The sequence below is a fragment of the Sceloporus undulatus genome, chromosome 2 (assembly GCF_019175285.1).
Source record: "Sceloporus undulatus isolate JIND9_A2432 ecotype Alabama chromosome 2, SceUnd_v1.1, whole genome shotgun sequence".
NCBI classification, from domain to species: Eukaryota; Metazoa; Chordata; class Lepidosauria; order Squamata; family Phrynosomatidae; genus Sceloporus; species Sceloporus undulatus.
This window is the reverse complement of record NC_056523.1, coordinates 211,252,858-211,277,367: the sequence shown is the minus strand read 5'-3', so window position 1 is coordinate 211,277,367 and position 24,510 is coordinate 211,252,858. Positions and strand designations below refer to the sequence as shown.

Sequence of the window (24,510 nt, the reverse complement as noted above, 5' to 3'; positions counted from 1 at the left end):
CCAGGTTGCACCAGTCAGAAGGGTAGCTCTGCTGGTGGATGGAAACCTGGGCATAGTTTTGTGTATACTCTACAACCTGTGCAGAATTCTTTTTCATGATCCAAGTTTCCTAAGGGAAGTAATAGCCATAAAACGTTTTAGACACCATTTTAAGAAACCAAATTTATTTGTAAAACAGGAACTGTATATAAAAATGCTGCACAATCAAGGTATACAAAAATACAAAATTTTAGTTTCTGATTACAATTCCAGTTGCAAGTTCAAACCAAAAAGCATCACTCTTCCCAAGGCTTCCAACAAGCAGGAAACTCAAGCTTGTGGAACCTGGCAAAGCAGGAGTTTTGATGATCTCAAAGTGAGCCAAATCCATGCCTCCCATCTTGAACTTATGACTTCTGAAGCTGAGGTTAATGGGAGCTAACCTCAGTGGAGCCAGCTAAGTGACCCACCATCTTCCTTGCTTTGGAATCCAGCTTCTGTAGTTTTCAACCTGCTGAGCCCAGGTTTCTTTCCTTGTTGTTGCCAAACCCCAGGGACTTAAGCAGACTTGGTCTGAAGTCCAGTGTCACAGCAGAGGCACTGTACTTCCTCCCCCAAATTAAGGCTCCTCTTACCTCTCCTCCTAAATATTCTTACAGTAACATGTAATATATACATTAAAAAGAGAATTAAAGCAGTGCTCTAGTTTAAGCCTAGACTAATGCCTTGGCTCCTGCTAACACACAAGCATTTAAACTGTTAATCATGTGAACAGACCTAATGAAGTTTCATGGCACTATGTTCAGCAGGCTATGTTAAGGTGTTAGCAGGAGCAAAGGCCAATCTAGTTTGCTAGTCTTAAAATGCACTTCCATGATTGGTTTCTGTGACTGATAAAGAAATGATTCTGCTTTTTCTCAACTGTCCTGAATTTTATTGCAAGTCGTCTGAAAAGATTTAGATGTCAGATGATTTATTAAAAAAATGAAACTGAAGCATTTAGTTACACAGCAAAGACCACCAATTAATTACAGAATGCTATGTTTCCTTCAGCAGCAATTTTAAAAGATCTGATCCTTTAAAGGAAGCACAGAATCAAAACAGCCATTTGTAAAAACAAACATAAAACAACAAAAAATTGGTGGCCATTCAGCTCAGGAGTGTCTCTTCGCCCATTTCTGTAACCATTTAGCTAAGCTTATCTAGAGCAATAGCTCTCTTTTTCAAAATGATTTTCTTAAGGAGTGATCCAACTGTTGAGGCATTACTTCTCTCTTCTCCACATATGCATTTAGTGCAATAAAGTTTAAAAATTCTGCTCTGAAATATTTAACTTTACATTAACAAAAATAGTTTTCTTAAAAAAATTGTAACAAAAAGGAATATATAGCATAAACAGATCATGAAATTATTCTCTGCAGTTACACTGAAAGCATTACCATTACAATAAGCCAAACAATGGAATACTAGCATTCATTATGAATTAAGTTTCAGGAATGGAGAAAGGAATTTAACGCACAAATAGGGACAAGTCCTTGTTACTGAATAAAATGAAAGCTACCAACCAGTAATGAAGCAGTTCAAGAAGTCTTTGACCATTCATGCTGATAGGGGCAGAGCCCTGTCAAACTTTGGAACCTTCTGGAAAGCAACGGGTATCAATTCTATCAATTGTGTTTATGCAACTCTGATTTGTCCACACTCTATACAGCTTTGTCTACAGAAACAACAGATGAAGTGGTCAAAACTGTTCTGTAACTTTTCGGAGTACATGGAAGTGGGATCATCACAGTTAAATGTTTTCCCCTAAAAAAACATACCCTGCACATAGAAAACTATTTATCTGAGAAAGATGTTCCAATCCAAAAATCTACTTAACAAGGCATCATTCCATATGCAGTGATTTTTTGGGATGTAGTCAGAGTGTTCAGGTACATTCATACCAACAATTTGCAGTTTAATGTTGTACATTCCTGGAACAGCATTATCACCTTTCATCTGTTGTTTATGACCATGTAAAGAATAAGCCAGTATTCTGAATTCTTTCTAACCTTCCTCTCTACCATGTGTAGCAACTGTAGTGCTCCAAATGATCTTGATACTGCAGTTCCCACACTTCCACTGGCTATGGATATGGCAGCTGTAGTCCAACATCCATACAGCCTGGTATGCCCACTCCAAATAGATGTCCTAACTAAAACTTTGATGTATATCAGAAAGATTGACAATAAGAAAGTTTGGCTGGATCAAGACTCTCAAACCATACCATTAGCACTGATGTACACTAAGATTTGACCTTACAAATGAAAAAGCACTTGACCAAGTCTTAGAAGCAAATCAGAAAATGTATCACAGCCTGCAACTGAAAGGCTTCAAATCAAAATTATTCCAGAGCAAAAATGAGCAAGGTCTTACAAGGGCATTAGGGCACAAATCTGTTCATTACTGAGAGAATCCACTCACATAAATGTTTCAAAATCATTCCTCAGATGCCACTGGAATGAAGATATCCAGTAAGTATCAAGTACTGCAATTTCTTATAAACCACTGAATATTTTCATTTGTGTGGAGCTAAAATGACCAAAGACTTCTATTAGTGCAGAAACCCAAAGTAAGAAATGTTTTCCAGAACGGACATTTAATACAACTGAAGAACTGCAGTTCTTAAAAACATTCCTATGAGTTTTTACTATACAAAGGGGGAAAACTAGATAATAATAATAAATTTTATTTGTATACCGCTTTTCCACAGATCAAAGCGGATATAACATGGTAAGGCCTGGGTATATGAATGGGGCTGCGCTGAATTCTTAGGCACTAGAGGGATGGGGATGGGGGATTTAAAGTGCAGCATGGATGGGAACTAGAGGTTGCTGAACTCTTTTTTCCAGCTGTAATTTTTCTTCCGGTTCCTTTTCTCCTGGTGCAGTGTAAGCAAGGGGAAAAATTGTGAGGGCAGGTGGGGTTTTGAGTGATGGGACCATGGGAAAAGAGAGGATTAGTCTGCTTCTTGCCCTGTGACCTTGAGGTGCTTTAAACTCCTTCCTCCCTATAAGGATCCAGCATATTCTAACACATAGTTTGGGCCACTGTAAGATCCAATTTGCTTCTGAAATAACTTCAATATGCTGATTAAACAGTTGCACTCTAGAAAGTGTGGGAAGGTAGGAAAGACACAAGTATTGCTTTCTGGAAGCTTCTGAAGTATTCATGTGGCTCTCAGATCCTATGAGTATGAATACAAAGAGTTTCTAAGAACTACAGTAGACACTGATGCAGTGACATTTTAAGAAGATATTTACCTGCTCTTTCCCACTTTGCTCCACTTATTACAAAACATATCATGAAACATGACCAAGAAATGATGTCAACACGAAAGAAAAACATGAATGACATACAGTACTTTTTTGTATAGTTGTACAGCTTCTCCCTTTACTCCTAGCATCTTTCCATGTAGTCATGGATGAACAGTGATGGAGCATATCTAAAGCTGAGCTTTAGATGTCTGTCATTCATCTGTTTATTTAAAGAATTTGCGTAGTTGAAAAGAACAATGGTGTGCAAAGGACAATATGAAATTCACGGGGAAAAACTAAAGTGACACAGGACGAAAGTTGCATATAAAACTCACTCTCCCTCATATGCCTTTAGTTTGTCCTTCATAGATTCAGGGGCTGTCTCAATATCTAAATACCTGAGGAGTTGGTTATTTTTTTAATGCATTAGATATAAATTGTCTAATGTGTTAATGAGAAAAAAAACCTGGATAGGTTGAACTTCCTGGATCCTATTAGCATCTCATTGCAAAAGAGCAAGCAAAACCCAACATGATTAATGTATTATTCATTTCTGCTCTAAAAAAAGGAAAAGAAAATCTATGAAGGATTTTGTCCCCTCAGAACAGTCATTATCCATTGAGTTTTAAAGAGTTATGCTCATTAAAAATAACCATGAGGGGAAATTATCTGACCCACTTGTTATTCCAAATCGGCAGTCTTGCACAATACTTTTCAAACATTATGTAATCCTTCTCCAAATTATGAAATATCTCAATCTTTTTACAATCATAACATTGCACAAACCACAATGATTAGATTTTTAAATGGAACAATGATAAAAGTTGCTTGTAAAAGCCACCCGTATGAAAAGAGTACATGTTTCACAAAAATAATCGTTAAAAAAGTATTAAATCCCTGTTCCTTTTCTCTGATTTTGGCTGCTTTTTAAATAATATATATATAGATATATATATATATATAGATAGATAAGATAGATATTGTTTTGGAATGTCAATGGTTTCCATAATGGCTGACTAGCTTCAGGATTAACTTCCTCCAGAGGCCTAGAAAACAAGACAAGAAAGTTATATGTAAAAGTTTCAGAAGGTCAACAAGAAATGGAAGTTTACATATGGGATAGTCTCATTACAAAGGAACAATACTTCTGAAAAGGTGTCTACTGTCAAAGTCTAAGAGAGTAAATCTAAAATAATAATTCAATTTGCAAAAGAATGGGGGAGAGTCTTCAGAATTTCAGAATAGAAATACTGTTTTAATACAAATGGCACCACTGCAGATTTTATAATAGGTAAGATCCAGACTTGACCTTTCATGAATGGAACAGTGCTAGACCAGACCAAAGACCTACATAGTATAACATTATGCTCCCACAATGATCAACTAGATGGCCTAGTTAGCTCCCTCCTTCTTTTTGCTGGTAGTTACTGTAATATATTGTGGCAGAGAATTCCACAGTATGTGAAGAAGTAGTTTCTTTTATCTATACAGTGGTGCCTCGGGTTACGAAATTAATTCGTTCCGCCATTCCTTTCGTAACCCGAAAATTTCGTAACCCGAAACACTTTTCCGTTAGCACTGGAAAGCCTATAGCTGCACTTTGCAGCATTTGAATTTCGCGCCGAAATGAATTTCGTAACCCGAAAAATATTTCGTAACCCGAAACAGTTTTTGCCAATCCAACTTTTTCGTATCCCGGAAATTTCGTAACCCGATCATTTCGTATCCCGAGGCACCACTGTACTTCAATGGATATTGCTAGATTCTAATATTATGCAAAAGGGGAAGAAAAAGCAAACTCTTTTCCTATCCGCACCATGCAAAATTTTACACAACTCTGTCACACAAGAATTGTTACAGTTTAAATATTTTAATTTTAACCATTTATTAGCAGTTGTTCATTGTTAGACCAGCATCCATGGTCACTTGTTTCTCTTTAATCTCTTTATTTTGAAATGCAAGAAATGCCATTCAGAAACAATTAAGATAAGTTCCAACCAAAACAACTTGCCTTAAAAATAGTACTTTTGGGGGGGAGGGGGAACAACAATTATTAAAACTAGCAACCATAACTTCTGAAATGCATGTTGCTACTTAATTTTCTGATTTACTACTATATTGGTGTACATGTTAATGGAAAAAACAAACAAACAAACAACCCAACAAACCACTGTTAAAAAAACAGTTTAAGCCAAAAAACTCTCCCACAAAATCCCCTATTTTTTGGAGGGGGATTTAAACTGTTATTCAACTACAATGAAAATTTATTGCAATTCAATGTGCTCCAGATCAGTAAGATGTTTCCCAAAGGCAATCTTATTCAAACTATTGCAGTATTAGGTAAACTGATAGGTTCCCCTAATGGTCAAAGAAACACAGTCATTTTTGTAAGCTGCTTAATCCATTTGTTTGGTGCTTGCTTTGGTTTCAAATGGTTTACTGGTGAATGTACAAAGGAAACCTCATCAAAACAAAATGTATGCAAGTCAGTATGACACTGATTATCAAGTAATAATTTATTACAGTAAATTTCACATTTGTAATACCACTTTTCCTTCAATCCAATTTTATCCTTGGAGTCCCATGAAGTAAATTAGAACATCAACTAAGGCCTGATAACAGACGGCCAAAAAGTGCCATCATGGGGCCGATTTTAGGGCTCGGGAGAGCAGAGCGTCTGTATGCTCCTGAGCCCTACCGCTCAACAGGCATCCACATGGGGGCCACCATGATGACCTAAACGTGGTGCCATGTCCAAACATAATCGGTGCACGCGAGGGAGTTCTTTTTAGGGCTCCCAGAGGCCGCATGGTTTGGTTGCTGCAGCTTCCGTCTGGGGACGAAAGGGGCAGTATCTCACCTCCCTTTTCTCCCTGTCTGTTGAGCCCCAAAGTTTCAAAATTAAGCTAGTCGTATTGATGTAGCATTGATGAGAAGGCTTCAAGTCCCACACACATATTGATAAAAATGTTTCTGCCAAATGGGGTGAGATGCAACCCATCCCTTGCCAGAAGACCACCCTCATAGAACCGCAGCTCATGATCCAAAAATCCAAATTGTCCTTGGAGGCACCATCTGCAGAGTCAGTTATTCACATCTGCTACTTTCCTCTCCCTTCCTGGGCCATGCCTTTCAACTGGGAGAAGAGATGAGATAACAACCTGTGCATCCAGCTCTTACAGCTTCCTACCCGGAGCCTCATAATCCCTTATGATATTCTGAAGGCTGTGCCTTGCAGTATCATTGGTTCCTACATGGACCAAAAGGAAGGGGTAACAGTCAGTACGCTTGACAAGTCTTGTCAGCCTCATTGTCACATCACAGACCTTTGCCCCAGGGTGACAACACACCTCCAGAGACATCTTGTCAGACCCACAAACCACTGATCCAGTACACCTCAGCAAGGAGTACACCACCACCACCTCTGAGGCTTAGTAGTGAGTATTTCCTATGGTGGTACTCTCAGGCTCCCCTACTCTGTCCCTGAAGTCTGTTTCTGCTGCTCATTCTTATCATTCCTGATGTCCAGGAAAGCAGCCAAGTGGCTGATAAACCAGCTAGTTCTTAAACAAACAAACTCCTAGAAGCAACAAAGTCTTGGAGATTCAAACCAGTATCAGCAGAAGGATTACCAAAAGAGTTGTCAAATGGTCCAAGATTCAAGGTATCAGATAGGCAGGTCAATAAGGCAGTCCAAGATCAAGGTTTCTGGATAATCAAGATAGTCATCAATCCAGGAAATAAGGATTTGTTCCAAGAAGCCACAGGAGCCAGAGACAGAGTCTTCCCTACAGAAAAGTCAGATAATCACTGGCAAGGAGACACACATGCTCTAGCTGCCTAAATTGGCAGGCATCAGGCATTCAGGGGTGTCTGATTACACATTTCTGATAAAGCCTCAGTGATCTTCGAAGGCCCTGTCTTTCGGCTTGACGCTCCCTGAAGGTAGGCACACTTCCCAGATCCTCCTCTATGTCCACAGCCTTGGCCCCAGGCAGACTTGGCCACTGAACCTCTGAAGGAGCCACAGACTCTGCTCCTGCAGAGCTAGGGCCAGCCTCAGGCTCCTCAATTACAGGTTCAGGTCGCAGGGGCTCTGGCTCATCCTCTGAGTCCTCCAAGTTGTCCTCCAGGCTGGACATGACACCTGATAAGGGAGAGAGCTTCAAGTTGATTCTGTAGCTGCAAGCTCCCAGAGCGATCCCTGGTTTTCTTACTTCTGTGTGTGACATTCCTCCAACCATCTAACTCCGTTATACGTGAAGTGACATCCTTCCCAGCAACTTCCTCTGTGTGCTTCCTGTCCAAGACCGTCTGGTCCATTCTGTCCAGGAAAACCTCTTGCTCCCTAAGATGCTGAAGTGTAGATATCTGGGCCTCCAGCTGCTGGACTTTCTCTTCCAAGAGGGCTACCAACTTGCGCTTGGTGCACATCATGTTTCTCACATCCATAGGCAAGAAGACAAACATTCCACAAGTGTTGCAGGTGACTTTTTACGACATTTTGGGGCATATGTCGTATATACTCAGGCAATTTATTACTTGGTGTCTGTATGTGTGGTACAGAGTGAGTTACAAAAATTATAAGTTATCAATCAGAATGAATTCTGATAACAAACAGAACCTACCCCTGGCATAACAACTGTTGCAAATAGGTGCCAACACATACATTTTCTCTCTTTCTCACACAGAGGTTAAGACTCTATGTTTTACCATGAATAGGAAAAACTAAATCAAACATAGGCTTAAAGCATCCACATTTTCTTGAATTACCACCAACTGTAACTGTTGTTTCATTGCAACAGTTGAAAATTGGATGGAATTGCAATAATGGTTTTGTTCAGCTGTAGCAGCAAATGATGGTTTAATGTAATGGTGTTAAAGCCCTGGGTCTGTGTGATCCTCCCTATTTTATCCCCTAATGTTGGTGTGACAAATAGACTGGAAGAATTCACCTCCCAAACTCAGGGAACTGTGGTAAATTTAATTGGGTTAGTGAAAAAAATCATGATCACAAATCATTGTTTAATTGTAGTTTGTTGGAACTGCAGTCTGAATTCAGACACACGGAATGGTAGTCAGTTTTAAACTAGACATTGTAACCAAGGTGGCTGTCATAAAGTTAAGACATAGGACTAGTCTGCTATCCTCCCATGTGAAATGTTCTGCTCAGGTCCTGTAAACCCCCATATCTAATGGCTTATTTACACATGCATGTCAACAATCCATGGCACTATTAACAAATAAATGATGCCAGTTTTCTCTATGTTTGTGTGCTGGAAACTTTTGCAAGACATTAGCACGCACCTTATTTCCACTTGTAACACCATGATAAACACACTCAAAACTATTCAAGACCAAAAGCATCTGAGGAAGTAGACTGAAGTCTACAAAGCGTATGCTGCCAACTTCTTTTTTTAGTCTGTATCTTTGAATTCTGACCTTCAAAACTCTTGCACAAACAATCTACCTAATAAAACATCTTGTATATGATCTAACCTTTCATAAGTCTTCTGTTCCTCTCAAGAGTTCTCCCTTTTTCACAAAGTCACTTGCTGTTTCCAGCTCCTCATGCAATATTATGAAAGTTACAGCAGTTTCATTTGTGCATTATTAGATCATTTGTGTGTATGACAGGTCTATACTGCAAAAACCTGTTCCAAATGTATCACATGAACTAGCTCCCAAATGTTCCAACTGGTTGACAAAGACAGTATGTGTAATGTGTATACAGGCATTTTGGCTTCAATATCACCATGATAAAAAGAGTAACACTATTTTGTTTTACTGGCTCTTGGAGTTTTCTTATTCCTGGTACAAGATGAGTCTCCCTTATGTGGAATTCAGAAATCTGAAATCTTCCCAAAAACCAAACCTTTTTCCATTGGTGACTGAGATAGTGACATCTTTGCTTTCTGACAGTTCAATGTACACATACTTTGTTTAATGTACAAAGCTATTAAAAATACTGTATAAAATTACCTTTAGGCTATGTGTATACGGTGTACATGAAACATAAATGAATATTGTGTTTAGACTCAGTCACATCTCCAAAACATTGCATTATGTACATATATGCAAATACAGGTATTTTGAAATCCAAAAAAACTCCCAAATTCCAAAGTACTTCTGGCCCTAAGCATTTTGGATAATGGAGACTTAATCTGTAATTTGATTGTTTACTTAAAAAATGATTGCATCTGAAAGTAAAACAAAGAAGAGTCTGAAACAGGGAGCCAAAAAATATATTTTTGTCCATTAGGCACAGCACTAAAATAAAGAAGGAATGACAGAGATAGAAGGAAAAATGGAACACAAGCAACAGTGTAGGAAATATTACTTTTGCAGGTTGAAAGGAGTAACTGTATCCACTTCCTTGCTAGTGGGGTTCAGCATCTTAGAACTGAGTGTTAAAAAACAAGGCTCAATAGAACTTGTTTATTTATATGGAAATAAGCAGAGAAGTAAAGCAGCTCTCATCCTGAATCACCTTTGATCTCTTCAACTATATATATCAGGAACTCAGTTCCAGCAAGCGGAATAGTTGTGAATACTCATATTCACCATCTTTGCTATGTGAAATCAAGTGACTCACAAATGCAGCCAGAATACAATGTAGGGCCACAAATTCTGATAAAGGGATAGTAAATATTATGTCAGGCCCACTGACATGTTTGATACAGTTCAGGAACAGAAAAGACATCAGAGCAGTGGCCCCGAGATCTACTGGAGCAGAGTTTACAACACTGAGTGGGGCACCTGGCTGTTTCCACTCTTAAAATATTTCAGAGCAAAGTACACTGCAGATTCTGTATGGTAACACTGTTTGAGAATGGGATGACTCACAGATGGCTAAATTGGAGGCCCATCAGAATACATTTAAGAAACTGTTAATACCTCCACCTGACACTTCCACAGCTCTGGTCAGGGCAGAAGTCAGTTTTCCTTCTATTAGTATTCATTTTATTATATTTAACTAAAAGTATAAAAGATTCCTCAGTTAGGATTTTCCCTAAGGTATGTTTTGAACAGCTGTCAAATTGCAAAGTTTGGAGTTTAAGATATCACAAGTTGCTTGAATCATATCCTGTTCCGTTTGACAATTTTTCTATCTTGAATTCAAAAGAGAAGCTTCATGAATATATTTACGACCATGGTGCTCAACTGGACAGACAAGGCTATTAATGACTCTAAATTTTCAAAATGGTATTTATGAATTTAACCATCAAAGGGCTGTTTATCTGGCAAAGCTCACACTCCCAAAACTTGTTACAGCCCTTCATTGTCAAATCATGCCTACAGCTATGGTTGATGGGAGATATTCTCACACTCCTTTGGCCCTCTGTCTGTGTATTTGTGGGGCCCCCCAGAAATTGAGAATTTGCCCCATCATCTGTTCTCCTGTTCATTATATTCTGAACTTAAAACTAAATTTCTGGGACCTCTTCTGTCTTATCTATATCTTAATGCTGTTTTAGAAAAAAAAAAAGTTATCTGCTGTCTGATACCGAATCTACAATAACATCTAAGGTTTCCTTTTGCCCTGGCAGCAATGAAAATTCAGGCCAGGTTTATTGCTGATATTGCAGTTGATGCTTTTATCTAATTATAGTATTGCTTTTTATATTCTATGTGTTTTAATTGTATTGAATTTTAATATTTTTATACACAAAATTTATATGCTATTTATTTTATGCAGTACTTTTATATTGTACTTATTTATTTTGTATGGCAATGGACTATGGTCTAAGAATTAATGAATTACTACCACTAAAAAGGGCATCACAGAAAGGACAAATAAGTACTTTGTTGGTTTGCCTGATATCTGGAGTCCTTCAAGGCAAAGACTATTTCTGTGATGCCCTTTTTAGTGGTAGTAATTTATTAATACTTAGACCATAGTCAATTCACATACAAAATAAATAAGTACAATATAAAAGTACTGCATAAAATAAACAGCATATACATTTTGTGTATAAAAATATTAAAATTCAATACAATTAAGACACATAGAATATAAACAGCAATACTATAATTAGATAAAAGCATCAACTGCAATATCAGCAGTTGTATCTAATGGCTAGGTTACTATGAGTACTATAAACATCTTTACTGAGAGAATATGGTTGCTTTCTGAGGTTACAGAAACACTGCAGAAGAATGAAGATACAGTTCCTTTCAGCTTACTTTTATGGGAGATGGTCTCAGCTGTGATAAAAACTCTGCCATCCAGGTGATAGGCAAGCTCACAAACAGAAAAAGCAAAACATCCTGAGTGACACAAATGACAAAGACTTCTCCTGAAGAAGCACAGTCAGTGAAAATAGAGAGGGATAAAAAGTACAAGTGAAACTCTTGGAAAAGAGCAGCCATTTCTTCCCTTGGACCTACCATTGGTTTGAGTTCCCTGCCTTCATGTCCACCTCCCCTGCCAGCTTCTTTCATTGCTTTTCTGCTGTTCTCCACAAATTCCTGAAAGACAGTTTGCAGAAAGTCTGTATTATGTTTCTATGCCACAAATTCCACAATCAAATGGCTAACATCCTCCAAAGCAATGATTCTTGTGGTCCAAAGACCAATAATGGTCCCTTGTGCTGTTTTAGGTAGTCCTCCAAACCAGAATAAAAATAGAATATCACACTGAAAAGCCAAACATTTTGATTTCTTGCTCATAAGACTATATCATGTTTCAGTGTACATTTTAAATTTTAATCTGTAAAGGGGCATAGTGAAAGTGCTTGCTGTATGGAACTCTTGCCAAAACTGCTGGTTGAGTGTACAATTCCACAAGCAGCCAAATTTGAGCTTTGATTTGGATGCTTTCTTCTCCCAAGTGTTAGCTGTAACTTCAGAAAACTTCAGCCCACTAACCTAAACCCACATTAACATCAAACCTAAATCAAGAAAATCAGAATACTGCCTGTGTGTGTGTGTGTGTAAAATTACACCCATTGCTCTAGCAATTTCTACACTTTGTGGCTCATCATATTTAAATACTGCATAAGTACAGAAAATGAAAAGTAGCTTACCATAAGAACTTTATCCATGTAGAATTCCTTCCCTGGGCTACCATCATTGTACTTAGTGTCAATGGCAAAACATAAGAAAAGGACATCCACTACCATTTCATAAATAGACAGGAAGCAGTGAGCAACCAGGAATGCAAACAGGCAGACAATGATGAGTGGCAGCACCCATACTGTGTAGTCTCGCTGGTAGTTCAGCAGCATGATACCTGCCAAGCCTGTGCTGCAAACAATTAGGACCTAGAGAAAACAAAGACAGGTTCTAGATGGCCAGAGATATTATGGGTTTAGTGCTCAGATTAATAAAATGGATTTTAAATGTTCTCAATTTATCATTTTTGGTTGGTGATTACAAGTAGATTTGTATGAGAAATTGACAGAATTTTCTCAGCACATTATGAAAGGCTAGGCCTCTTGTTTCTAACTCTGCTCCTGAGCAACATGCTCCTGAGAGAGTCCTGAAAACCCCCTATAAATTTGATGGCACACCCAAGTGCAAGTTGAGACTTCTAGATGTTGACATGAAACAAGGTCTGCTAACAACAGTGGGGTAAAAGATTGCTTTCAGATAGGGAAAAAAAAGGCAGAGAGCATGTGGTGGTAATTCCATTGTGCAAAGCTCTGGGTATGCTCAGAGGCATTCAAAACATTTCTTAAGAATTTTTCATCCTTGATTCTCTGACTCATCTTTATAGCTAATCACTTATTGCTGCACTTGCAGTGGATCAGAGTCATCTAGGGTAAATAAAAACAGAATTCTTTACTAACCATTAACATCACTCCTTATCAACTTTTACTCAACAAAATGTGTGAAGCAGTATGCATGTACTGTAGTATGTATGCTGGCAAGACTGGGAGGTCATAGGAAAAAAACCACCACATCTCAGTAATAAAACTTAAATGTACAGGTTGTAAGATGAAATCCTGTATTTTAGGATAGCTTTTCTTAACCTGAGGACTGTCCCCCTTGCTAAAAAAATAAAATAACTGTCTTCAATTGTCTTTACTTTGGAGGAAGGCATGCTTTCTCTAAAGGATAATAGCAAGAAAACATCAGAATCTGAAAGTGCTGTGTGTGTGTGTGTGTGTTTTTCTGGTTATCTCCATATATCAACATTTCTCGCTAAATCATATGCAGACACCATAGTCACACAGATTCCACAGTCTCTTCCCTCATATGTGAAAGGAAGATTAGTTTGATTCTATGATTCTTTTTCTACTCTATCTTTAGTATATCTTCTAGAAAGGTAATGCAATTCTTTGAAACATTTATTTCAGAAATACATATCCAAAAATGCATACCAATTTCATGAAAAATTCATTTTCATTGTACAGTCGCCCATTTGAACTTACGGGGGATCCATTCTGGACTCCCCTGAAAGTTCAAAATCTTGCACATATTCTGGGGTGCGTGTGCATACATTAAGATTAATAACAGTCACTCCTCCATGGATTTCCAAGTCCACACATTTCAAGTCCGCAGACTTGGAGGGGCGACTGTATTCTCAAATGTGAATCCTGTTGTTGTTTTTTTTAAATGAAAATAACATGTGAAAATGGATCCTTGCATACTACTTCATTCTAAACCCTGGCTTAAGCTACAAAGTGGAGTGCTTGGTTGGGGCAGCAGTATTTAACTGACAGTGAGGGAGTGCTCTATGGTACTAGTTTCATTTCTTATTACTATGTTATTTTCATCCGCATTTGAAAAATGTACCCACCTCACCACCTCAAGGGAGACCTTGATGGAACATAGCAAATCCATTTCAAGGAAACCTCACTGTGCAGTCCAATATCCTTAAGGCCATTACATCTAATTATTCACTCCCTTCTGTTATTTATTGACTTGTTTATTTGTAGGATTACAAATTCCCCTCTCAGAAACTCAGTTGGCTGCAATGTGAATTAAAGCACAATGAGAAAGAATAATTTATAACAGGGACCTCAGCATTATGATAAGGCTTTAGGCGCGTTTGATTCTCCATGCCTATTATATGAAGCATTTTTGTTATTGCTGTTACGTGCTGTCAAGTTGGCTTTAATTTACTGCAATTCTATGAAAAAGAGACTTCTAAGAGATCTTGTTATTAACAACCCTGTTCTGGTCTTGTGAACCTGATTAAGTCAATCCAAATATATTACATCTTATTTCGTTTCATACTGCTTTTAGTATTACTTTACCCAGTGGTTTATATCATCCCATGATATGTCCAAAGTTCAATAGCCTCAGTTTAATCATTTTAGCTTCTAGTAAGAGTTCAAGCTTGATTTGCCCTTAGATTCATTTATTTGTCCTTCTGGTAGTCCATGGTACATATAGAACTCTCATACAACATCACATTTCAAATCAATTTATTTTTGTTCTGTTTGGTTTCTTCACTATCCAGATTTAACAAAGATACATAAAAATCAGAAATACTATGGCATGGATGATCCTGATGTAGGTATTCAATGAAGCATCTTTGCATTTGAGGATCTTATCTAGCCCCCTCATAGCTGCCCTTCCAAGTCCTGGTCTTCTTCTCATTTTTTGACTATAATCTCTGTTTTGATTAATAACTGAGCCAAGGTATAGCAAATCTTTAACAATTTTGGTGTTTTTAATCACCTACTTTAAAGTTAAGTAAATCATTTGTGGTCAATAACTTTGTGTTTTTGAAATATTAAGCTGTAATCCTGATTTTGTTGGTTTTTCTCTTGAACTTTCAACAGTAATTCCAAGTCTTTGCTATTTTTCGCTAGTAATGTGTTTTCATCTATATTTCTTAAATTACTGATTTTTCTCTTATTTCCACACCTCTGTTCTCTGAGTATCTGCTTTCTGTATGCTATGTTCTGAATATAAATTAAATAGATAGGTTAAAGAGATAGGTGACAGGGTTATCAGACATGAGATGAATTTCAATGAATGATCCTTAGGGATACAGTTGGCCTTCCTTATCCACGGATTTTCTATCCACGGATTCAAGCATGCACGGCTTGAAAATATTCTTTTAAAAAGTATAGTGCAAAGTACAAAATAGCAAAACCTGATTTTCCATTTTATATAAGGGACACCATTTTGATATGCCATTATATTTAAAGGGACTTGAGCATCCATGGATTTTGTTATCCATGAGGGATCCTGGAATCAAAACCCAGCTGTACTTGGACTGGGGACAGAAGGAGTAGCTGATCTGACTGGCCGGGCATGGGTTACCTCTCCACCTGCCCATTTGCCCTTAACTACAATGCCAGGTAGGGTACAATCCACCTGAAGGTGGGTAAAGGTTCTAGGGGGGGGGGGGGGACCCTGCTGTGCAATTTATGCTGTAGTTCAGTGATGGGCTCTGTGATCCCTTTACCAGAAGGTGTGTTCAATTTAGTGGCATTATGGGTGATTTATGACTACCTTGTGAGTGATTTATGCTTCCACCATGTATGATTGATTTTTGTCCTCATTATGATTGAATATGCCTGTACTGAATCATTACCTATTTAAGACTGATTTCTGTATACATTATGATTGATTTATTACCCATTTATGAGTGATTGATTTATGTATGCATTATGCTTGATTTATGATGGCGTTTATAACTGTTTTTGAACCCTGCATAAGCATTAAAGTTGTGGCCATCTTTTGACCCAGTACACTGAGTCTGGCCCTTACTCTGTCCCAGCACAAATCCACCCCTCTTTGACTCTTTTGCCAACTGGAAACTATTCTGTTTCCGTTTTGTCCTGATAGTGGCCTCTTATCTAGAGTAAAAGAAATGCACCCTGAAATATGTTAAAAAGTCATTTATTCACATGTTATCCAGAAGAAACCATTAGGATAGGATGGATCGGGGCAGGGCAGGGCAAAGAGATGCTTGGCTCCCATCCAGCCAGATGGACAAGATCAGCTCCTTTTTAGGGTGAAAAAAGCCAACCCCTTTCACCAAACTGCTGGATTTTCCTCCCAAAAAGCCGGCTCCGGGGAAAGTGGTGTCTAAGCAACATGCCCCCAAGCAAAAGAGAAGCCAGCCAGCCTGTAATCACTGTGCCGGGTTTCTGTCTGGCTTGTGGGGTGTGGCACATGTAAACACCACATTTCCAAGCAGCCTAGAAGCCAGCTGAAGCTGCCTGTCTCTTCAGGCTCTAACACAGGGTTCCCACACACACATACACAAAGAATCACCCCTCTTTGGAAGGTTCTGAAGTAGCTCTGGGCAGATGCAGAGCAACTGCTATGTGTGTCTCATGGATCATGAAGAAGAAAGGGATTTCCAGCAGTTGGTGACCAAGATTCACTTTCCCCACTGCCTCCCCACGCAAATGAACCAAACTTAATTACAGAACTTTAATTTTTAAAAAATCCTCAGAATCTAAAGGAAATACACAAAAGAATACAAATTATACATATTTTCTCAAACAGCATAATTTATAAATGTTATTTATTGTTTTAAATATTTCTGTTCTACTCTATGTGAAATGATCTCCAAGTGGCACAGAGATAAATGAAACCCATAATTCATGCAGAGCACAGTAGTTATTTGAGTATGAAGGGAGCTGCCTTCAAAAAGTCTTTGGGATGTTTCAGTCAGTCCATGATGCACTAGTAAGAGTGCGCACAGAAAATTATGCTGATTTCATCCCTACCTTTCCTAGAAAGAGCATGAAGTCTCCCACTGTATTTATGGCAGCCACTCGCAAAGCATTCTCCACTAGTATCACAAAGGCATCCTTTGCTGAGGTGCAGAAGTTGGTGCTGTTGATAGCAGTGGCTGTATATGCATTCTAGGCAAAAACAACAACATATTTCATTGGTCTGATTCATTTCTGCTCAACACCACCCCTTTAAAGACCTTCACAGATATTAACACACGCACACACTCTCTCTCTCTATACACACACACACACAGTTAGTATAAATGTGATTATGAAACAGAGCCAGAAAAATATTGGGTTCGAACTAGTAAAGTTAATGGGACTTAAGATGTTAATGATTACATATCCTCTGCTCCCCAAAACAACAATAGCTTTATCAGCCAACCAAAAGGTATAAAATACATGATGAAAGCTTTTGAAGCTCCACAGGCTTCTTCATGAGGCAAAAGTTAATATCTTTGCCTGATGAAGAAGCCAGTGGAGCTTTGAAAGCTTGCATCATGTATTCTGTGCATTTTGGTTGACCAATAAAGGTATAGCTGTTTTGAGGATTTTGGATGTTACTGTACTTTGTTAGATGACAAACATGGCTCCCCCTGGATATAATTTCTGTTGATTTTGATGGCCTGGATTGATTTGTGTCATGATGTCTGTAGAACTTCCACAGCACAAGAAGTTTCCCAATTCTAAAACTCATTCAAGGCTAACTTCCAATGCTTTCTTGTGTAACTGGTATTTATATTTTTACAACTGCACAATGGAGGACAACTTTGAAAAATAGCACAAGCCAGCACAACTATGTGAGTAAGGTTGTCATTCAGGCAAGGCTGAATTGGGGTTTAGGCCAAAGTGTCTCCACTTTCTCTATAGCTTGGAACAGAGGGGCCAAATGGAATGGCTTTGGGCTGCTTTGGAGGCGTGGCATTCAAAGAACACACACCTCCAAAGCAGCCCGAAGCTGTGCCAAAGTCACGCTCCGGTCCTTTGGATCGGAGCAAAAAGGAGCTGGGATAAGCCAGTTCCTGGTGGTGTGTGTTGGGTACTGCGGCTGTGGCCCACTTTGGGAGCAGGCTATGCAGTCAGTGTAGTCCTGACCCACTTGTGGCTGGAGCAGACTCGGGGTGCTCTTTCACACCCATCTGCTTTGTCCCTAAGTCACAAAATCAGGACACGGATAAAATATTATAGATTATAGATAAAATAATAGCAGTGGGGGAGGGGACTGCTTGCACAATTTCACACCAAGTACTAATTCAAATAATACATAAAATGTTAGGTTCTCATAAACCTTGAGTGGAAATCATGTGGTCCTCCCAATGTTTTCTGGACTACAACTCCCTCAGCCCTAGCAAACATAACCAATGGTATGGGGTAATGGGAGCTGTAGTCCAAAAGCAGCTCGAGGTGACATGTTTCTCACACCCATCCCCCAACTGCCCAATTTCCATACAAGCGCTCTAAAATTAGAAGTGACACCCTACAGAAAACTACTACTCCTCAAAATTACTTCAAGCTAGTTTTGCACAACATTTTGCAATTCACATTTTGCTAAACCATTGTGTAATATGACATCTGAATACAGCCATTGTGTACTAACTGGGAACTGACCCATAAGGTCAACTGTAACAAGATTCCTTTTGTTAACAGAACTGCAGTGCATAAGAGTGGATTAATATTTATGTGATAAGAAAAAGAGAGGATATTGCTGTTATTTTTGAAGGCACACTAGCACTTCAAATAACTGGAGGGCCTAGGATAAGTTTTATGTATTCTTTTTTCAGGGATTTTACCCACTTAAGACTCATTGCAGATAAAAGTATTATACAAAGATAGACAAAGTCAGGAGTATACAGATGTGAAAAACTGTATGGTTATTATTACACAAAATTGTTCATATAATAGTGACAACTATAATATTGTTAGAGCAAAAAAGGGAATATGGTAAAACTACAACACATTCAAAAGAAATCTATATTAAATAGATGTATATGGAATTATCATTAGTCCAATGCACTGCAAGTTTCCCTCAAGGAAATGCAGGACAGACCATTACAGATGCTCAGTTTCTAAAATACATGATGCTGAGGTAAGGAAAATGTTAAGACTTTGTTCTTGTTACAATAAACATATACTGTGATTTTTTCAGTCAATCACTGCACAGATTTGCATCACCATGGCTTCTCATCTAAACTATTATTTGCAATCAAGGACCTCTGAGAAATTACAGTGCTTCTTAGTTTCAACTACACATACAGTATGAAAGTGCATTCAGATATTAACACACCAATAATATTTCATTCTCTGGTTTATATCTGATTGCAAACAAGACAAAGGTTAAATTTTCCAATCTTTTGTATTTTAAATGCCAGAACCTATAAGATCTTACCTGATTTAAGTAAGTCAGGCACTTTTCTAGACACCAAAGGCAGCAAATGCAGGCTTTCAGAATACACCGAGCACAGGCATTTTCCTTGGATGAGGGGAGCAACAACAAAAAATGAAACATTAATGAAAAAAAGGAAGCATTACTTTCTCATTAACACTAGCATGTGAGAAACTTTTTAAATAGCAAGGTATACCAAACATAAATCTAGTTTTAACCAGCTGCTTTTTTGGTCAAACAGTGCAGACCTCAGTTTTAATTTGACGGTTCCTGTAGCTATTTGGCCAAATCACACAGCTGAATCAGTGCAACCCCTTCTGTGTACATGTTCATGCAGAAAAACCTCAGTATGAACCAGGCTGTAGAAGAAAAACGAAGCAGCTACTTCCATGGTGACAATTCGTGACAAACGTTATTGGAGTGATTGCCAAAACATCTTTCTCTATGTTGATCCTGGATCACACCAGGCACTTTCGGCAAGGTCTTGGGGCCCACGTATTCATTACCCCAACTCCTGCAGTGGTGAAATATTCCATCTTTTATTTTTCTCCTTCACAAAACCATGACGAAATCTTGCCAAACCCTTTTGTGCCTAGCATTATTTCTTGAGTCACTTCCTAAAAATCTTGCAATACTGTCAATAATATTAGAATCCTCTTCTCTGTATTCAAAATGGTTAGCCAATTTTGAACCACAGTGAAGTACCATGGCTGGCTTGGAGATACAAATTGTGTAGCCATTTTAGCAATACTCCCTTTTTGATACAGACTGAGCATAAAATCATGAGAGAAATCTAACAAAACAGAACTCCTACCAACATTTGGCCAACAAAACACTCTAAAAACTATATGCAATTTAAAAGTGTGCAGTTAAATCAACAAACTGCATTATTTTCTGTACCTGACTGCTCCCCACAAATAGTTGTGTGTGCTTCTTGATCCTGAAAAGCTGAATAATAGAGCTTAAATTCCCCTACTTAGTGGGAAAGGTTATTTTTCTTCTATGTTTTTCTTTCCTATTGTCTCTTTCTTGGGGACATGGTTCCACAACCCAGTTTTCTATTTTACAGATGAGTGTAGAATACGGCTATAAAGGACTTACTGGCCAAATGTCCTGCTTGTCATGTTCTCAGAGGAATCTGGCTTTTCACTGTGAAAAACTCAGGCCAGAGGTGGATAACTGGCTTTGTCTATCCCTTTGGGACCCCAGTGGCTATGTCTCCACATTCTGTTGAGCCAATTCTCCCCTGTCCACTCCCTCAATGGTTAATACAGTATATCCTCTAGAAGCCTATAGGAGGGAGTCACAAGCATATTTGTCCTCTCTTGTCTGATGGGCTTCCCATCGCCCACATTCGAAATACCTGAAGTGTTAAAAAAAATCTAAACTAGCTGAGGTCACGAGAGTGGAAACTGGAGCAAAATGACAAATTACACCCTACCCCACCCCCAAGTTTTAGGGGATGGATTACACACTTTTTGCTGAAAAAAATTGGGAGGAGCACAGAAACTGTAGGGGTATAAAATGGCCATTAAAGGGCTGTGTGGTTCTCATGGGACACATTTAGTGCATTGTCAAGATAGCCCGCTGCTTTGAGCCACAAAGACTTTTACATTCTATTCGATTCTTTCTTCTTTAAGTTTCACCCCCAACATATGTAACAAATTTCCCTCTTACTTTTCCTTTGACTTGCGTATGAATATACATTAGTATCATCCGTGGAATCTTCACTAAAGTAATAATGAAAGACCCTTTGGCCACAGTTCCTAGGTGGTAACAGATCAAGCGATTGACGGACGCCAAAATAGGTGTGAATGGCAAATTTCTTTTTTCCCTGTATGGGGAAAAAATAAAAACACATAGTGACAACATATACCACCAGCAAGCAAAAACAGCTATGACTAACTGAACTGTGAAGGACCTTAAAGATGATGCTTTTTGCAACTGTGAGTCCTGTACACATAAAAATTTACAATGGTAAATCAGTAGACCTATCCCAGGAATGACTGTGATCTCTAAGGCCTCTGCAGAAATTTAAAGACTATAAGCACATTAAAGAGGCAAAAATTATTAAGGAGACAAAAATAACTTAGTAATATGTCTTGCTTATTAACTAGTTTTATACATTTTATTGCTTTGATTATTCCTATATGTCATCATGGTAGCCCCAATTGACTTTGTAATCATTCTAAGATCATGCTTCATTAGCAAAGTAAAACTTTCACTACACACAGAATTGATCCAATCTTTTCAGCGTGTTTTGGCAAATAAAACAAAGGCACCAATTTACATACGTGCAAACATCTCAAAAATATTTAATTTCCCATTAACATTTAAATTCAAGCATGTGCCAAAGATTTCTGAAGCCAGAATTTAGGCTGATTCAGACATTAGCTTGGCTCTTCAAGACAATTCATTTTTAGACAGGTCGGTGAATTCATGTCAAGAGAGAGAAGACTATGGAACATGACAGAAGCTAAGCCACGCCAAGGCATCAGAATGAACCCCCATTTCCTTTGGGGCTTAGGATGTTGCTTTCATCCGCTTCATTCACTCGGGAGCAGTCCACTTGCATGAGCAGCATAAGTCATGATGTGGGAGATTCAGAGATTGCAGAAGCTGTCTGACACATGCTGCTCTCACAAGTGTCAAAACTCACATAAACACTCTCTCTGGTGACCTCTGAAGATTCAATTTAAGGGGGTACTAGGAGGAGAGTAAAAATTCTTCTTTGGGGGAAAACCTTTAATCTCCAAGAGCACTATGTTACATTTATTGTGTTTTTAGTATTTTAAATTCACCTATACTCAGAAGTTATTTGCTTGTTTGATTTTTTTCCTTTCACTCTTCAGTAATCTTTAAAATTCAGCATCACTGAATAATGAAGTATTTCCCCATCTGTAGTCTTACTTTCTCCCCAGCATGTGGCACAGAAAATTCTGACCACTTACACTACAGAAGCCAAGTTCACGGCTCTCATAGTCAGCCCCTATTAGAGTAGAAGGACTGAAGCAATAGAAACTTAGTAACTAACGTTTATGTAAGTTCCGTTGATTGAATAAATTTACCTATTCAAGAAGACAAGAAATTGAATTTGTGCATTATAAAAAATTTTTTAGAGTGCATCTAATTGGGAATTATACATAGAATGTAAAATAATATTATTTACCCAATATGAGGTTAATACTTGGCTTCCCCCTCTACAGTTAATGTACCTGAGATGGGTAAGTGGGGCTAAGCTGTCTCCATCCAGGTAACATTACAGCTGGCATATCTTTGAATGATGATGCTGGCTCACCATAGACCATTAACCTGAACATTTAGAGCAGGGGTTGGGGAGTTCGTTAGCTTCCTATGGGACAGAGGAGGGTTGTATCCCCATATTTTAAGGGGAAAAATCACTAAAAAGGCCCTAGGTACCATGGGAAGCAACTTTGCCAATGCCTGAGGAACTTTCTGAGCTGTTTTAGATCCAAATAGGGGTGGTGGCAGGCAAAAATGTCTCCCATGCCCCAAGAAGCATTGCAAAGAAAGGGGGGGGGGAGGAGGAGGACCATGAGAACTTTAAAATGAGCAGGGGGGCACATGTCCCCACCTTCACTCCTCACCTAAAGGACTAAGTCTCACTGAATTGTATAGGGCTTATTTGTGAGAAGAAATACATAGGGTTTTCACTGTATGCTCTTTTCTTTTATATTTAAGATGAAATGCAATAGAGACACACACACTCTTGGTACTACCTGTACCTAGGAGTGTTTATTTCTTTCAAGAACAGTATTTTGGACTTTGATCATATGTAATCATATACTAAATATGGAGAACAGCCACACAAGACTTTCCAGCTCCAGTATTAACCAATATTCTATCTATATAGAAACTGTCTCCTCAGTGAATGAAGGAGTGAGCTGTACTGCAGTGTGGTAGAATTCAAAGACACAGCCATGTTAGTCTGGATCATCAAAGGGATCTTGTAGCACCTTTGAGACTGAGGAAGAAGTTGGTAGCACTAGCTTTCATAGACTTAAGACTGCTTCATCAGATGCATGACAAAGTAGACTTAAGTCTAGAAAAGCATATGCTACCAACTTCTTTCTGTCAGTTAGTCTCAAAGATGTTAACCAGATCCTTTTGTGAACCACAGTGTGTAAGTTTAGCAATGTAGAGTCTTGCAAAATACACCAGTTGTAGTTTTGCCTTTCAGTATCATTTTACCTCATTACACTATCTGCCCAAAACCCAGATACTTTTGAGATTTTAAAGCCTAAGTCTCTCATGATTGAACTGTCTCAGAATCTCTTACCTTGTAAAATAATATGTCACAACAGCTCCTGCTACAGTCATCTGCTGACAGGCAAGGATGAATTCACTGATCCAAACTAACCCCACAACATGATACCACCACATGTACCTCAGTGGGCCTGAAACTCGGAATTCCACAAAGCCCTGTTCATTTTTGACAGGGCTACCTAGAAGAAGAAATAAAGGAAAGGGAAGGAAGGAAAGCATTTAAAATATCTGTTCTACAAGAACATAGCATTTTAGATATTTAAATGTTACACAAACATAGCACTGCAACACTGTATTCTTATTTTTTTAAAATAGCAAAACTTGTATCCTTCGTGTCATTAAAAAAGAGCCCAGTTAACAAAACAAAAGTAAAATACAGTTGGCCCTTCTTATACATGGATTTTTTATACATGGATTAAAGCATCCACGGTTTGAAAATGTTCAAAAAAAGTATAAATTTCCAATATTAAACCTTGATTTTCCATTTTTTATAAGGGACACCATTTTGCTATGTCATTATATTTAATGGGACTTGAGCATCCATGGATTTTGTTATCCACGGGGGGATCTTGGAACCAAACCCCAGCGTATAACAAAGGTCCACTGTATTACAACAAATCAAAACATTTTAGATACTGTGAAGCAGGTAAAAACAGCCAGGATTTAAACAATTCATCATATTAAGCCCCCGTCCCCCACTCTACAAAAGAAAGCAGCGGAGATCAGAAATCTGGGACCAAATTTACTTCCTTCAGGGCTGCTGCCACACTGTAGAATTAATGTTGTTTGACACCATTTTAACTGTTGTGTCTCCATCCTATGGAATCCTGTAATTTGTAGTTTGTTGTAGCACCAGACCTCTGGAGAGGTTAAGTATCTCACAAACTTTAATTCCATAGCATTGAGCTAT

The 24,510-nt window shown here is 38.4% G+C and overlaps 1 protein-coding gene across 5 annotated transcripts in view; it reads right to left on the bottom strand.

Moving 5' to 3' along the window:
- Positions 1 to 146: 146 nt before the first annotated feature.
- Positions 147 to 24,510, bottom strand: part of SLC44A1 (solute carrier family 44 member 1) — a 117,586-nt gene continuing 93,222 nt past the window's right edge. For 2 of the 5 annotated variants that reach the window (XM_042450103.1, XM_042450105.1), the window contains exons 10-15: positions 23,614 to 23,779; positions 20,991 to 21,147; positions 19,317 to 19,400; positions 16,922 to 17,059; positions 12,305 to 12,541; positions 11,284 to 11,747 (exon numbers count right to left, since the gene is read on the bottom strand). In XM_042450103.1, the coding sequence (XP_042306037.1) occupies positions 11,454 to 11,747; positions 12,305 to 12,541; positions 16,922 to 17,059; positions 19,317 to 19,400; positions 20,991 to 21,147; positions 23,614 to 23,779 (1,076 nt within the window). In that variant the 3' untranslated portion in view covers positions 11,284 to 11,453. Of the gene's footprint in view, positions 4,322 to 4,954; positions 7,825 to 11,283; positions 11,748 to 12,304; positions 12,542 to 14,022; positions 14,195 to 16,921; positions 17,060 to 19,316; positions 19,401 to 20,990; positions 21,148 to 23,613; positions 23,780 to 24,510 lie in introns of those variants that run through there. The other 3 variants (XM_042450106.1, XM_042450104.1, XR_006102009.1) reach the window with 3 other exon arrangements.